The sequence below is a fragment of the Glarea lozoyensis genome, assembly GCF_000409485.1.
Source record: "Glarea lozoyensis ATCC 20868 chromosome Unknown GLAREA11, whole genome shotgun sequence".
NCBI classification, from domain to species: Eukaryota; Fungi; Ascomycota; class Leotiomycetes; order Helotiales; family Helotiaceae; genus Glarea; species Glarea lozoyensis.
Genome location: NW_007360985.1, coordinates 1,312,438 through 1,328,144, shown reverse-complemented (window position 1 = coordinate 1,328,144; position 15,707 = coordinate 1,312,438). Strand labels below are relative to the sequence as shown.

At 46.5% G+C, this 15,707-nt stretch overlaps 8 protein-coding genes across 8 annotated transcripts; 4 read left to right on the top strand and 4 right to left on the bottom strand.

The window, feature by feature from the left end:
* Positions 1-670: 670 nt before the first annotated feature.
* On the top strand, positions 671-2,108 carry GLAREA_11320 (Magnesium transport protein CorA, transmembrane region; the record flags this gene model as incomplete). The annotated part of the gene is made up of 3 exons (XM_008079508.1): positions 671-1,193; positions 1,255-1,812; positions 1,861-2,108. 3 exons carry the CDS (start codon positions 671-673, stop codon positions 2,106-2,108), a joined length of 1,329 nt encoding a protein of 442 aa, XP_008077699.1.
* Positions 2,109-2,348: 240 nt separating this feature from the next.
* GLAREA_11319 (Zn2/Cys6 DNA-binding protein) lies at positions 2,349-4,281 on the bottom strand (the record flags this gene model as incomplete). The annotated part of the gene is made up of 5 exons (XM_008079507.1): positions 2,349-2,766; positions 2,813-3,078; positions 3,132-3,228; positions 3,297-4,103; positions 4,157-4,281. 5 exons carry the CDS (start codon positions 4,279-4,281, stop codon positions 2,349-2,351), a joined length of 1,713 nt encoding a protein of 570 aa, XP_008077698.1.
* Positions 4,282-4,669: 388 nt separating this feature from the next.
* On the top strand, positions 4,670-5,749 carry GLAREA_11318 (NAD(P)-binding Rossmann-fold containing protein; the record flags this gene model as incomplete). Its single annotated transcript, XM_008079506.1, has 3 exons — positions 4,670-4,895; positions 4,948-5,033; positions 5,078-5,749. 3 exons carry the CDS (start codon positions 4,670-4,672, stop codon positions 5,747-5,749), a joined length of 984 nt encoding a protein of 327 aa, XP_008077697.1.
* Positions 5,750-5,955: 206 nt separating this feature from the next.
* Positions 5,956-7,332, bottom strand: GLAREA_11317 (alpha/beta-Hydrolase; the record flags this gene model as incomplete). Its single annotated transcript, XM_008079505.1, has 6 exons — positions 5,956-6,015; positions 6,062-6,205; positions 6,258-6,393; positions 6,445-6,777; positions 6,826-6,936; positions 6,992-7,332. The coding sequence occupies 6 exons, from the start codon at positions 7,330-7,332 to the stop codon at positions 5,956-5,958; spliced, it is 1,125 nt and encodes a 374-aa protein (XP_008077696.1).
* Positions 7,333-8,867: 1,535 nt separating this feature from the next.
* On the top strand, positions 8,868-10,235 carry GLAREA_11316 (Heme oxygenase-like protein; the record flags this gene model as incomplete). The annotated part of the gene is made up of 2 exons (XM_008079504.1): positions 8,868-8,928; positions 8,989-10,235. The coding sequence occupies 2 exons, from the start codon at positions 8,868-8,870 to the stop codon at positions 10,233-10,235; spliced, it is 1,308 nt and encodes a 435-aa protein (XP_008077695.1).
* A 654-nt stretch (positions 10,236-10,889) lies between these two features.
* Positions 10,890-12,349, bottom strand: GLAREA_11315 (Multidrug resistance efflux transporter EmrE; the record flags this gene model as incomplete). The annotated part of the gene is made up of 3 exons (XM_008079503.1): positions 10,890-11,150; positions 11,202-12,053; positions 12,107-12,349. The coding sequence occupies 3 exons, from the start codon at positions 12,347-12,349 to the stop codon at positions 10,890-10,892; spliced, it is 1,356 nt and encodes a 451-aa protein (XP_008077694.1).
* A 937-nt stretch (positions 12,350-13,286) lies between these two features.
* Positions 13,287-14,252, bottom strand: GLAREA_11314 (P-loop containing nucleoside triphosphate hydrolase; the record flags this gene model as incomplete). The annotated part of the gene is made up of 7 exons (XM_008079502.1): positions 13,287-13,396; positions 13,446-13,548; positions 13,604-13,648; positions 13,698-13,877; positions 13,927-14,022; positions 14,107-14,160; positions 14,223-14,252. The coding sequence occupies 7 exons, from the start codon at positions 14,250-14,252 to the stop codon at positions 13,287-13,289; spliced, it is 618 nt and encodes a 205-aa protein (XP_008077693.1).
* A 586-nt stretch (positions 14,253-14,838) lies between these two features.
* Positions 14,839-15,572, top strand: GLAREA_11313 (uncharacterized protein; the record flags this gene model as incomplete). The annotated part of the gene is made up of 3 exons (XM_008079501.1): positions 14,839-14,941; positions 14,987-15,363; positions 15,417-15,572. 3 exons carry the CDS (start codon positions 14,839-14,841, stop codon positions 15,570-15,572), a joined length of 636 nt encoding a protein of 211 aa, XP_008077692.1.
* Between the last annotated feature and the right edge of the window lie 135 nt (positions 15,573-15,707).

Sequence of the window (15,707 nt, the reverse complement as noted above, 5' to 3'; positions counted from 1 at the left end):
GATGGGATGATATACGCCGTGTCTTGGATTCATATAGTTGGTTGATGTCACTGTAATCATTCATCGTTGGTGTTGGCAATTCCAGAGACGGAATAGCTCTACTGACTTGCCTTATCATATAATACAACAACACGATCGTCTAGTCAGACTATGTGTAGAAAATATACAACAAGCCGTTTTTTACTCTCCAGCGTTCGCATTATGGGATAGCGAGCAATACCAGCAAGACCATCTCAGTTGATATCTGAGTCCGGTACTTGTGAGCAATTTTGTTATTGGTGACTTGCGGCCCGGCTTGAAACCGCGTCGCTTCACACCCGAATACTTTGTTCTGGCGATATTATGACAATGGTATAACTGACTGTTGTTGCAGAAATGACAAAGCACATAATATAGCCAGCCTTATTAATGTTACACAACATGAGGCTCGCTTCTGGCTTGCATTGAGAAGCGACATGGTAAAAATTACTTGATTGGGGTCGCACATCTGTTTCAGCTGGACTTTGGGGCTGAAAAATATACGGCATCTCTTGGCCTCAAGTGTTCCCAATCTCTTTCATAAAATACTCAATTTCAACGTCCGCTGTCAACGGTATATCTTAACTTAAGTGGCAGAGAGCCTTTTTTGCAAATTCCTATGCTTGGTGTCTTGTTGTCTACCATATGTACCATGAACTACGTCCTTGAGTCGCCTAAGAATCCCGAGACAGCTGGCCGAGCTGGCAATTTGGAAATTCCAACTCTGATTCTTCACGACATCTGGGCGCCCCCCCTGAACGCGTATCAGCGGATTACTCTTTACGAATGTGTTGATGCAGAATTAGTGAAGCGAGAAGACACTTTGATACCCTCGACAGGCCCGATTCGGCATTCTCTTTACGAGGATGGCTTTAATAGTCTGATGGCAGCGCTAAGTTCGCCAAGAGCACAAGCCAACACGAGGATCATTTGGATTAGACGCTTTGCACCGCTGCAGTCGGATGTATCGCAGATTCTGGGCGAACATTTTGACATCGATCCTGCATTTTTTCAAGATGGGAGTCCTACAAGGGGCGACACGCCAGTACACATACCACTCCCGTCGCAAAACTGGTTTTTCCGAATTGAAGCTCAGAACTCCGGTGATACTCTGAGATGTGTCTTTTTCAGAAATAGCGATGATTTGTCAGAGAACAATGTCGCAAAGACGGCCAGTAAGTTAAGGATTAAGAATGACATGATTCGTCAGATAACTGAATCTGCCTGCCTGGCTAGTGGTTGTAATGTCTTTTTATGAGTCAGGCCCTATCATCAATGGGCTCTATTACAAAGATTTCCATCGTACTCTAGCAATTGAAAGAATGTCCAAGGACGAGATAGTTGAAGCGGAACAAAACCCTGTAGAGTTCTTGTATCCACATGTCAAAGGTATGCTAGCCGCTGATGCGTCGGAGTGTCACACTATCAGAGCACATCAGGTGCAAAGCTCCTATGAATATTCTGAGCGTGGAAGACACAACACCCCTACAAGTGGATCCGAGAGAGGCCCTGAGAGAGTCACACTGGGTGAACTAGTCCACGAGTCTTTGAGTAGCCAACGTTGGGTGAGCCGGTTAAGCTTCTGTATAGATAATCTAAAGAGGTTCAATGGCGAAACCCATAAAGCCAAGGAGATTATAGGCGATTTTAGAGAACTTATCGACCGTGTCATCATTGTTCGCGACTGGCTTCGTGAGCGGGTGGATTTAGAGCGTGACGAACTCAACCGACAAGTTAGCAACCTCGCCATAGATGAATCGAGGAAATCTATCGAACAAGCTGTCAGTGTAAAGAGTAAGTAAACTGATCTAGTAAATCACCATGTAGCTGACAATGAATTAGGACTAACACAGCTGGCTTTTTTCTTCATTCCGCTATCATTCGTTACCTCGCTCTTTGGAATGAATGTCGATGAATTTGGATCTGACAAAGGTATCAAGCTCTGGATGTTTTTTGTGACTTCAATCACCCTTACAGCTGTGGTACTATTAATTTGGGGATTCGTATCTGGGAAATTGGAAAGTGTTTGGTGGTCTTTAGATCGGAGGATACATGGGTACCCGAAGCGAGACACCAGGCGAAGGGTGTAACAGTGCTGAAAAAGAACCTCGTAGAGGAAGTAACGCAGTATGAAAAGCAATAGAATGAAACATAGCAAGACAGGATGTATGAGAACTGGCAATGTAGGGATGGAGAACTCATATAAGGAGAAGTAGGACACTGGACGTGCTCAACGCTGCTAAGAACAACTTTATTTCCGACCGCTACAGCAGACCAAAGTGAGATAGATAGCCATGGCCACTTACAACACGATTGATCGGATAAGGGTATTAGTCTTGAGTGGAAGACATCTCCCGTGCCTCTAGGATCCTCAGATATGCACCTAACTCTCGTAAGCTCCCCACCATTTTAGGATGCAGATTCAATAACTCACCAGCAGCTTTCCATCTTGCATCAAAATCTCTCAGAGTCTGCTTATTCGCCACCCATCTGTCCCACGTTTCTTGAGAGCCTCCTTCTTGGTACAAACGTAGGTTTGCCCTCGCATAATGATACAGTGGGAGCGATATGAAAGGGGAAGTTTCTTTGATGCAAGCGTGCACAGGCTTGACTCGTGGTAAATCAGTCATATGTTTCCTGGCTTCTGCTAGGATGACATTGGCTTCATGGACTCGATGGTTGTCTTTGAAGTAGGGTGACATCTCGGTGTTCCTGGATGCGTGAGCTTCGTGAAGCATCGATATTGAGCTATTAATATTAGCCACACCACCAGCACAAAGAAGACGATGCGTACATTGAGCACATAGTCGCCTGATTCATGACTGATGAGTTATGCTGAGCCCCTTCAGATTCCACAATATTTTCGAGAGCTCGAAGGGTGGAGTCAAGAAGCAGCGCTTCTTCGCTGTGCAATCTGTCACCGAAAGTCTCTGCTGTGATGTGACTATGGACTTGTCCAAGTATCCTGACAGTCTCGGCGGCCAAGGCAAAGCGCCCTATACCCTGGTCAGGTAAGGACAGAGGATCTCCAACTTTCTTTTGAGGCATGAAAGGTTTTATCTGTAACTGTCAGTATCGTGCGACCCATGATCCGGAAGTTGCTCTAGACCCACTCCTTGATCCCAAGCATGATCATCGGATGGAAGATTGACATCTCCCAACGCTTCAGCCGTCAAAAATGGTCGCCTCGTATATCCAATGCTCAAAACACTAGACTCTGATTAGCAGGCGCCAATACGATTCGGGTCGCCGTTGACATAAATTGTCAGGGGACGTACCGGTCCAACAGGACTATTGACCACCACAATCGATTTTGTTCTTCAACATCGACCCAGTCGAATGGCTTCTTCACTCTTTCGGCTTCCCAATTTATTGCCAACAGCTTTCCATACGCGACACAAGCTTCTAGGGAGATTTTTGCTGATGGGAATATTGCGTGTCCATATTCGAACGTGGTAAGGAGCACGTTCGCTTGCAATACCTGGATGGAGACCACACCGTGCAACTCAAGATCCAGATATAGATGTTTAGCAGCCAAGTATGCAGATGAGCGGGGATCACTGGCCCCTGGAACCCACAACATCAGATTCATACAAAGAATTATTAAAGCATAGTCCGAACGTAATTGATTGTCGCAAGAAACGCCAGCTAGATGCTCGTAAAATCGTTTCTTTGAGACTATCGGCATCCATAGATGTGTATCCTTGAAAAAATTTGCGGCGATAGTTTCCCATCTTGATCGAGGCCCAAGGAGACGAGAGATTTCGGGAGAAACAAATGTCGTCGGTTGTGGTATTTCTATTTGAAACTGCTGAGCTAGCTTTGAATCAAGATACAACACAGCTGGGAAGTTCGTGGCGACTAGAGGTGCATGCAAAGGCACAGGCTCTGGGACCACATCTTGAGGTGAAGGTAAAAATATTGAATTCAAGGGTAAAGAAACATTGGTCCGAGAAACGAGTTGTTCGGGGGTTGTTGTGCTCGTTGTTATTGGTGATGGATATGACGGTACATGAGACTGGGATCTAGCATGTCTCTGACGAGGAGAAGAAGTGGAATCTGGATACTCGCAGGTGAGATTCTTACTACAGCAATTGTTAACGTCAAGGACGATCTGGATTATTGATCCCCGTCTGACCTCGAGCAAAGGGAGCACTTTGGACGCTGCTTGTTACACTTCCGTTTGCGAGTTTTGCACGTATTGCAGGATAGAGTCTGGATAATGCGACTTTCCGAACGACTTGGATTAGATGACTCCGTCATTGAATGTGGTGGGCGGCGGAGGGTGGATGGCGGACGTGGAATTGAAATGGAGAAGGAGAGTGGGTGCGCAATGCGCCCACGAACGCCCGCCGGCGGCCGCAATCGTGACGGGTTCGCCAGTCTCGCTTAACCCCTTGACCACAGGTTCTATGCAGCAACCACTGTCATTCTCAACCAGCTTTGCAATTAGTAATGGAAGCTTTGAAAGACGAAATGTCTTGGAAAGTAGTGATGTGGAGGTATAAGTACTCGAGTTCTCTCAGCTCATTTACTCATTCAAATCACATCCCATTCCTCAATTTCAGTACTACTATCATCAGTCTCAACACATATATATTGTCGGCCTCGACCAAACGCAGCAATCAGCATAACACTACCCTTTTCAATCATGTCTCCCAAAATATTCATGACCGGAGCGTCAGGTTACATAGGCGGGCAGTTTCTCCACAACATATCCTCAAAACATCCAGATTACCAAATCACCGCTCTCGTCCGAACAGAGGCACAGAAAACTGCAATCTCCAAGCTTCAACCTGCCACTACCTTCGTGATAGGAGATTTAGACTCAAACGACATCATCGTCGAGGAAAGCAGCAAAGCTGACGTTGTACTTCGTAAGTTCACCCAAAGTCTATAAGCAAAGCAGAAAGTGCTAAGAAATTCCAGAACTAGCAGATGCAGACCACGTGCCCGCCACTCATTCAATCATGGAAGGCATCGTCCTCGGCGGCAAAAAAGGTGTATTCATCCATGTAAGTCCTTCCATCCCCTCCCACTCCCATCTAATACTCCCCAGCTCTCCGGCGCAGCAAACATCTTCTCCACGCTCCTCCACCACGGTACCGCATCCACGAAAACCTGGTCTGATATTCATGACCTCCCCCAAATCCAAAACTTCGACGAAACACATATCCACCACACTACCGAGCAACTGCTCTTCCACGCCCAAGAGACTCATGGGATTAAATCAGCAATCGTGGCGCCTGCTGGCATCTTCGGCGTTGGCGAGGGGATCAAAAAACTAAGTTTCGGAATCCCACCGCTACTCGAGGCTTTTAAGAAGCGCGGAAAGATGTTTGCTGTGAATGAAGGGCTGAATACCATGGCTGCGTCACACGTGAAAGATGTAGCTGATGTGCTAGTCATGTTTGTGGAGGAAGCGCTGGAGGCGGAAAGTAAGAAAATCACGTGGGGAGGAGATGCGTTTTATTATGTTGAGAGTGGAGGGTATGTTTTTGCGGATCTTGCGGCTGCGGTAGGGAAATTGATGGTTGAGAAGGGGTTGATTGGGAGTGAAGAGGTAGAACGGATTTCGCCGGAGGAGGTGTTGGAGATGCATTTTGCGGCTGCTCTGATGTGGGGTTCGAATATGGATGTTAAGGCTGATAGGCTGAAGGGGTTGGGGTGGGAGCCTAAGCAGAAGGATGTGTTTGAGTATCTCGAGGAAATGCTTCCTCGGGGGGCTTAGTGGCTTTTTGTGCGCTTTACCAGGTGCTTGACAACGATCAGGGAGAGACGAGAGATGAATATAACAATGGAAAATATTAGAATTTGCGAGAGCCCGTCGAGTAATAGATTTTGTTTGCTAGATATAAGTTTAAAAGTTTTGAATACGTACAGTGACAAAACGTCTTGCTTTCCCATTCTCCTGTGATACCAAGACTCAGACAAAATTCATAGCCCGTGTCGCTTCAGAAAGCCAGTGACAACTTCGAAGGAGCCAGTAGCATTCAGCTAAGATGTGTTAGCAGAATTATGAAGAGTATTTGACTGGACTCACGGATAAATTGATAGCATGTCCAGAGCCTGGTTGAGAATATACTTCTAATCCCTTGGAAACCGGAAATGTTTCTTTGACTTTGTTGTTGAGTATTGGTGGACAGTAACCATTACAGAACACAAGATCGAATTCGCCGCTCATAATCTATTCCTATCATTAGTGTAATGTTCTCAATCAAATTGATATAGAATATAACCAAAGCTGGTCCAGTATAGTTAGGCGAGTGTCTATCTGTAATCTGAAGTGTTACAACCTCAAGCAATCCAAAGGGCTGCTTGTTAGCCTCAGCATATTCAACAACTTTGGTATCATAGAAAGGGGCTTTGAAGAACCTAGCCACCCATTAGATTTTAGCCAAATCAAGACATTAAAGGCAGACGGACGTCATAGCATTCGACCAGATATCAACCCAAGTCATATATCCGCCATCCAATGATCCCCACTTCCTAGGATTCTGCAAACGAGCAAGTCGTGGTTGCCAGGACTCAAACGCTACCGCAGTATCTGGAACATCGTAGCCAATGCCTGTAAGTACAACACCGTCGACTAGTTGAGGACTCGATGTCAAAAGAACATTGGATACTACGCTTCCGAAACTATGGCCGACTAGGACTACTTTCTTTGTCGTTGCGCATAGCTTTCCGGCTTTGACTTGAGTTACGATTTGTTTGAGGACAGCGACTTGGACTGAGACTTGAGCGACGTAGCCGGAGATTCTGTGGAGTTGATTAAATAAGAAGTAACTTAAGAGGTGGATTACTGACGATGAAGATTTCCCGATGCCTAGTCTGTCATAGTAGAAGATGGAATAGCCTTTAGAAATTGCATGGTCAACAAAACTATACTTTTCGGGCTGGATTTCTGGGTTCCAGTAACTTCATAATTCGTTAGCATAGAGCGAGCTGTCAGATGGTGTTGTATCATTCGTACCTGCGATCGAACCCAAACCCATGAGTAGCGACAAGCACGATCCCATTTCCACCACGGACAGGAGCACAGAACGTCCCGGATATTTGGTAACTTGCTGAAACTTGAGCTCCACCTGATATCGGATTCAGCGTGACATTAGCATCCCATCTTCCGAGCTTCGAATTGAAAGTCGCTGCATCATAATTGGTATGTAGTTGCGGTAGTCCCCAAATGTAGTTTATGGAAGTGACGTCGACAGGAAGGGTGTACTCTCGACATGTTTTCAAATCCCTGACTGGATTAGCAGCTGTGTTTCTGAGAGCTGAGATTAAAAGAACAAAGAGAAAGTAGGAATGAAACATGGTGAAGAAGTGAGCTGGGAGAGATGCTGTCCACCATCGTAGGGATCCGTTGATTTATATGCAAAGAAGTCCAATATGGTCGGCCCAGTTGGAGTCATTCCCCATAACACTGTCAGCAATCTGCATGGATCAAAGAAAGCTGATGCGTGTATCTCTTTCAGTCCATCATTCCGACTGCTTGGGTCTGGGAACGAGGCTTAAGTCGAGGTACATAGTATACTCATCAACGCCACAGAGCCGAGCACTTCCGCACTGAGGACATATCTCCTACTTGGGATATCATAGTGGCATTTAAAGAGAACTTCCAATGTGCAAGCAGGCTCGAGCCGCATCTGCGGACAAGCATCCGAGGAGTCGAGTTCGATCACTAATCGAAAACCAAAATGGAAATGCACGGTGTACAATTGGGAAATCGACACAGATGCTGGATGATTAGTGAGGCTCAACCCATAGAAGTAGGTGACAAGGTAACTGGGGAGAAATGCAAATATCCCTATTTGAAGTTGGCCTCGGACGAAATAGTATCTAGACCTGGGAACTTCAAGAGCTGGCCCGCGTCCAACACCTGGTAAGACCATGGAAGTCAAAATAATAATAGCGAACATGAATACAAAAAAGACAGTCATCAATTTCGAAACATGGCCCCTCTCCTTGACCGGCAAATTGTAGACGTAGAAGATTTTCTAACCTATAAGCAAGCACCTGGTTCGGTGGAATAGAAAGTAATAAAATTATTCTGCTCCAACTAGAGAATTCGACAGACTATGAAACAACAGTTCCGGCTATGAGTTGGCTGTATGTTGGACCAGAGGATATCTATCGACACCCAAGAAAGGACTTTTGAAAAGGACTCCCCTTTCTTCGTTTAAGCGAGGGCTGCCAAACAAATGCAGGTGACCACCCGGTAAGGTCAAAAGAACAGTCATGACAGCTCGACCTCTAGGTAGACCCATCTTGGTTCAAAAGATATTAAAGTTCTATTCTCAGAAAACGAAAAGTTGTTGATTTGATTGTACAGTTCGTGTTCTAGTGAAGCGTCACACCCGACCTGAGTAGGACAAAAAGCTCCGGGGCAGAATCCCGTGGCGTGATTTGGATCCGCGCAAGGATCACGACAAGCTCAGACATCGAGAACTCTAAACCCCCATCCACCACCAACCAGATCCCCGTCTAGACCGCGGTCCGTGGAATCGGACATTAACATGTTAAATCCTACCTCGACCCTGATTTTCCACGTATTTCTGCTTTCTTCGCAAAATGGATCTCATCTACCTCCATCATTCTCTTTATCCTCATGTTTGCAAACAGCAGCGACGTCGGGCGTTGACTGCGCATTCGTTCCTGAATCAACCTTGATTGTCAACCGCCAAGGTCACCAGACCGAGACCGAATATTGGTACCATCCGACTCATTGATTCACGGGGCGCGTATCACAGTCACATCGACACGGGAGCCTTGTGCCTGAATTTGGTTATTATAATAAAAGAGTGTCTGCCGAACAACCATGCGAGTCCCTGAGCAAACCTCTTCCAAGTATGGCTATTCCCTCCTCGAACCCGTCGGTGGCGGAAAAACAGATACCTCTATCACAACAAAGTAAGAATACGAAATACGGCTGGTCTTGGGTCTGCAGATATGGCTTCTAACATTATGTAGTTAACACCGCGACTCGTTCTCTCCATACCAAACTTAACAAGGGAATTCTCGCTCGTTTGCCACTCGCTATTCCACCTTTTGCCGATACTTCCTCGAAATACGTCTCCGGCCTCTATCATATTACCCCAATATACACTACCTTCGAGACCTTATGGCAGGAAATTGTAGAGACGCCATGTCAAAGTGATAACCCGAGAGAAGAGTTCTATGATAACTACCTATCATCAGGCGAACTGGTGCCTATAATCGAGAATGGAGCCTCACAAGTCGAGAGGATTAACCCGCGAACACACTCATTACTATCATTCATGCTGCTGCCTGAGCTCCTCCGATCGAACGTCCTACGAGATGACATACGAGCCTTGACCGGCACGTCTGAGCACGAAATCGAAGAACGGTTAGAGAAAGTGTCTAAATATGGTCATCTGGCAGAATTCATCGAGCACATGGAAGAGTCTATAGGCAACAAACCACATGTCATACTCGCATACGCATGGGTACTTTACATGGCACTTTTCTCCGGTGGTAGAATTCTACGTGGGATCCTCCAGGCAGCAAGTGGAATCGGACGTATATTCTGGGAACGAGAACCTTCACCTATCCGACCTCTCGATCCCCACGATGGACCCAGACGCGAACTTCGTTCAGACGCCAGTTCTCTAGCGGAAGAGAAGCGCAAAGGAAGATCCAGACCAGGAAGCATCCTCGAAGAAACAGGCGACGGACTAGGATTCTTCTCTTTTCCCGGCGCGGAAGACGGCGAAGACATCAAATCCGAATTCAAATCACGATATGCAGAAATCGAACTCCGTTTAACCGACTCAGAAAAATTAGATATCGTAGCAGAAGCCATCCACATCTTCACATTTATGCTCGGCATCATCGAAGATCTAGATACCATCGTCGGAACCACCGACCAAGCCATGGAATCCGCGAAGGCGTATCACAAGGCCTCGAAATTAGGCGCCGTGAGTAGTCGCGTAGAGCAGGAGACTAAAGAAGGGAAAAGTCATGGGAAACTAGACGTCCTGCTCAGACTTCTGCACGTCAAAGAAGCTTTGCCATCACTTGACCTGTCAAATGGTCCGACGACACCTAGTCTTCCCCTTGGCACTCCTTCGACAACATCTGACACCGATCCCCTGATGGTCGAGACCGCGAATATGTTCTGGCTGAAAGGCGCTGCGATGGCTGTTCCGACGTTGGGTTGTTTAGTGCTTGTTTTAGCGTGGCAGATGAGTTCGTGATTGGCTTTTTTGGTGAGGTTTATGTGTTTAACGGGATTATGAGATGTGGATTATGAGACGGGAGCATGTGCTTTTTTGGGATACCCCTATAGATTGTGGATGGGAGTTAGAGGTTGGGACGGTGCGTTTGTGATATATTTTTAGAATGAGGTGGGAAAGGCGATGGGAGGGGGGTTAGAGAATTATTATTATCTGTCCATCTGGGTGTATCGGTGAGTATTATGAGATAGATTTTGTAGAGGTTGATCTTTCATGAGATATGGGCATTCAAACCTAATTAGTTGGGAGAATCTATGGCGGACATATGAAATATAATCGGGATCTTTATAACAAACCTCACTTCTATTCAATGGAAGAATAGTCGCGAAGTGAGTACTTCTGACTTTATGTAGAATACGTAGGAATCAGGGCTAAAAATATGTACCCTTACCGTGGATGTAGTATAAACATCTGCAACCCGTTTAATTTCATCCCTCCGTCAAGCTTAAAATATGAATTCAAACCGACGGGTATCATTAAACTAAATCTACTTCCCCGCAACCCAAAATCTCAAACTCCAAGCAATCTATCCCTCAACCAGATCCAAATCCAATACATTACAAGAACTCCTATAAAATGCCCAACACATCCCTCTGCATCTCATCACCTAACCATCTACACCCCCCCACCCATCTCCACCTCCTCCTTCCCCACCTCCTCATCCTTACTCTCATGGTTCACAAACAAGAAACTAAGAAGGACGATGCAGGCACCAACCCAATACAACGCGCTCGAGTACTGGGAGCTGAGGATCATCTGGCCGATCAGGGAGAGCGGGATGGTCATGCTGAGGCCGACGGCGACGACGAGGGGGGTGGTGAGGAGCATGGCGTAGGCCCAGCAGTAGTCTGAGATGAATGAGGATGCTGAGTTGGCCTGTGGGTTGTTAGATTGCGTTGAGGTAAGGGGAGGTATGGTATAACTTACGAGTACGATAATCCAGATCTTACTCGTAGGCGGCATCTGGAATTTCTCTACACCCGTGAAATGCAAAATGAAGAATCCGGGCCAGAGGAGCATGCAATTAAATAACCCCACCAAGCCGAAGAATAATGGCATGTTCACACGATCTTCATTCCCGATTCGCTTTTTCATGACAATGGCGTAGATACCATACATAACCGCACTTCCAAACGCCATCCCATCTCCAATAGCAATTTCTGTGTGTGATTTATGTGGGAAGTCGCCGCGGTTTTCGTCGTTGTCTTTGCCGGAAAGATCGACGAGGGAGATGAGGACGATGCCAGTGAGGGACGCGAGGACTCCGATGAGTTTTTTGTAGGAGAATGCTTCGACGCGAAGGAGGGCGCCGAATATGAGGGTGAAGATACTGCTCATGGAGGTGAGGATCGTGGAACTCGCTACGCTTGTGTATTCTAGGCACGCGGCGACTAAGTAGTTGGCGATGAACCAGAGGAAGCAGAATTCCAAGCTTAGCCGTGCGGTTTCTGGGACGCTGAGTTGGCCTTCTTCTGGGGGACTTGGGTCTCCCGACATGCTGAGGGCTGGGCCATTGTCGTTTTCGTCTACGAGTAGACGGGTTTGGGAGGCTGACATGGGATCTTCAGCTTCTTCGTCGCCGTTTCCTGCTTTGCTTCCTACGCCGGAGTAGCCATCTCCTCGACCTTGCCAGTATTCGATTGTAGATTGTTTTATATGTGCCATGCCATGTTTGTGAACTAAGCGCAGAAATATAGGAAGTAGCGACATGGCGAAGAAGGAGGTATTGATGTATGTTACAAAGTATGGTTTGGAATATGTATTATCTGCAAAGATGTACTTTTTCTCGTCAGCACCGGAATTTACCTATTATTCTTGTGGTAGCTACTCACACTGGCAAGAAAATTCGAACTCGTCCACAAAAAGACCGTTATAGTAAGCATGATCAAGCCCAAACTCCTCCTCGCAATCTTCTCCAACCCAAGTCCCTTCTTGAATCCGCCCCCATGTTTAACCCTCTGCGAGGAAGTCATTGAGATCTGATCATGGCCTTCATCCGGTGCCATAAGTCTCTCCGATGACAAACGAAACGAATTCGCTACCACCGGAGGTACCGGCGGTTCCTGCGCACTCATGGTTTGAAGTTCGATAGCAATGTTGAAGATGTGAGCGCGAACGCGAATCGATCAGGGAGCTGCGATTGTCAAGGTGGTCTCAGACATAGATGTGCTGCCGTCATAGGAGGAGCTATTTGTAAAAGCTGGGAGGATGAAGGCGTATGTGTTGGGCTCAAGCACGATATAGGTGGTCGTAGGATTATCGTGTTGTCGTACTGCTACGATGTCATGTTGGAGCGAGCCTCGCCAAGTGGTCCCCCTGGACCCGTCTAGGCTGAGCGTCCCAATTCGGGAAGTCAGCCGAACGTCATCGAGGAGTTACAGACACAGCCTGGAGGTTCAATCAAGATACTCGAAGCACATTTGATAAAATCTAATCTGTTGTAATGTGAGGTCTCATACAAATGTTTCTCTCATGGTAGCTCACGCTCAAAAGCTTGTTTTGATTTGGCCATTTTTAGTACAAGTGACACATGAGAGGGTGGCCAGCAGTTAATCGTCACAAGTCCTTTTTTCAAGCGAAGTGAAGCGCTGTCTTAGGTATCATGACTGGGCTCTGTGTTAAAACGGGAGGGACATAGTGTCTGCTGATACATTGTAGAATAATCCGGAGGGGGGAGACCAACATATAGAATAGCCTTTGGGGAATAATACACGACCTGACTTGCGGATGCTTGATTCAAGATTATAGATGTAATAAGAGAACTCGCTCGTAGACCAGAATTGTGTGTCCCACCATAAGAATATTAACATTATGGAAGGACCGCTACTTGTACCCCGGCCTTACTCACAAAACCTCAGAAGTGTAACTCTTAAAAACAGACGCCAAAGCGCCTTCGATGATCCCTATATACACAGTCGCTTCGTAACTCTTAGGTAGATACGCAGTGAACGCACTTAGCGTTAAGCCCAGCCCTACGATTCTTCGAATATGAGAGGACTGTCGCCATCCATTCTAGCAAGGACATCCATCTCTATCATTCTCGATATGAATGTTGATTGGGTCTGAGAAGTCGCCGCTAAATTCCTCGGATTCTTCTTGAGCTAAAGCATTTCTTGCAATGACTGTTTATGTGATTAGCGGAGGACATACAATGGTTGATGGTTTGCGCACCTTCAAATGCCTGTTCTACGTTGATAGCTTCCTTCGCACTGGTCTCGAAGTATGGGATACCACCTTTCGACTGGCAGAAAGTCATCGCGCGTTTGGAAGATATCTAAGTCCCGAATTAGCTTTGATGAGACTAACGTTGGTTCAGGATCTTGGCATACCACTCTTTTGTTTTCCTCCACATCAATCTTGTTTCCAAGTACAACCTATACGCTAGTAAGCACCAAGTCATTCCACATGGCCACTCAAACTCACAAATGGGAAGTTATCGGGGTCCCTTGGCGAAGCCTGGATCAGGAATTCATCTCTCCAACTATCGAGGGTATCGAAACTCTTTGAATTGTTGACATCGTAGACCAGCACGCAGCAATCCGCGCCTCTGTAAAAAGCAACACCTAAGGACTGGAACCTTTCCTGGCCAGCTGTATCCCATAACTATTTCCGCATCAGTTTAGACCTCCGTCGTGAACTATTGCCGCCGTACCTGCATGGTGACCAGACGGTCATCAACCAACACCTCCTTCGTTAGGAAGTCGGCCCCGATTGTAGCTTTATAACTTGCGCTGAACTTCTTGTTGACCTATCCAATTATTAGCCCGTGTTCATTGGGCCCAAATGCTCTTGTGTCTGGCGGTGGTCTTTGTAGGATGTTCCTTTGACGTACATATTGATTCATCAAACTAGTCTTTCCGACCCCGCTGTCACCCAAGATGATGACCTATCTTAGCATTAGCTGACACAGTGCTAAACCTTCCATAAAATGTGGATTTCGCATATCACCTTCAAGAGAACCTTCTTTCTAGACGACATAGTGCTGGTAGTCTGGGTCGAACGAGGGGAAGCGCGATAACAATGCTATAGATCTGCGAGCTCGAGGCTGTTACACTGTTGAAATGCCGTGCTCAAAGGAATGTCTCAACGGCGTGTACACTTCGTTGGCAAGGTGGTCTATGTTGTATTATGTTGTGATCTGGAGGAGTGGGTATGTTGAAGGTAGCTACCTCCTCAAGCTGCATCAATACAAGTATGCGGTCTCTAGCGGGCGCAGCTTGGTCCAATCACCTAGCCTTGAACAGAATGTAGTCTTGGCGACCAACCCCCACATTGGAGGGAGGTGTTCTGAATGCCTGGACATATTCTTGACAGTTAATAATTCTACGAAGGGATGCTGTTTATTCGTGGAAATGAATCAGTTTAATCTTTTATGCTTGGAAGTCAGCCAGTGTAAGATATACGTGAACTCCGACCTTGGAAGAGTCACTGAACGGTGCCAACCGAGATCCGCACGGAAGCCCAAACGTATTAGCTTCAGCCTCGAGTTCAAGTCGTAGCCTTCCACTACTTTATAACTTCTCGACGTTCGTCGTTTCAATATCACTTCACGACAACACCAAAAATGCCACCATCATGGCGTGATGAATTCTCCCAATCACTTCGCGACCGCGATGAACGAGAAAAAGCTTCATACTCAATAATAGACGACGACATCATAAACGCTTGTACGCCGCCTTTCCTACCTTAAACCCTCCAACTAACAACACAAGACTCCGAACTCCTCGCCCGAACCACCGCACTCGAAGCAGAAAAAGAAGCAGCGCTTGAAGCAGCAGCATCTGTAACCCCCAAGCAAATCGAGGTCAAGTCCCCAAAACCAGGGACACCGAAATCGCCAGCTCGAAGTGCGACGCCGACGGATGTCCCAGCGACGGCGCAATTGAAGAGTGATCTTGCGGAAGCTCTTCGCTCTAATAGTAGTCTTCAGTCTCGTCTGAAGAATGCTGAAGCGGAAGTGCAACGCTTGCGCACGAAAACGATGCAAGATGCTAAGACGCTGGATAAATTGAATCGGGAACGGACGCAGTTGAGTCAGAAGACTAAAGATAGAGATGAGGAATTAAAAGGGAAGGCTAAGTTTTTGGATGTAAGTCTGATTCTGTGGGCTACCAACAATAGATGATGTTAATGCGGATATAGGACGCTCAAGATGAAATCATATCCTTAAATTTACAACTTAATATGTCAGAACAGAAAAACAAGAAGCTAGAGACTGACAATAACGATTTGGTCGCCCGATGGATGGAATATAAGGCCGTAGAGGCCGACCGATGGAATAAAACGCTGCAGGAATAGCTGTGGCACCAAATTGAAACGCTTCCAGTCACGAATACAATACGTCTCATGGGACGGATCTATGATGTAGGTGAGTTGTCTATTCTTTGTTTTCTATAGGTTCAATACTTTGAACATTCCGCTCGCTTACACGTG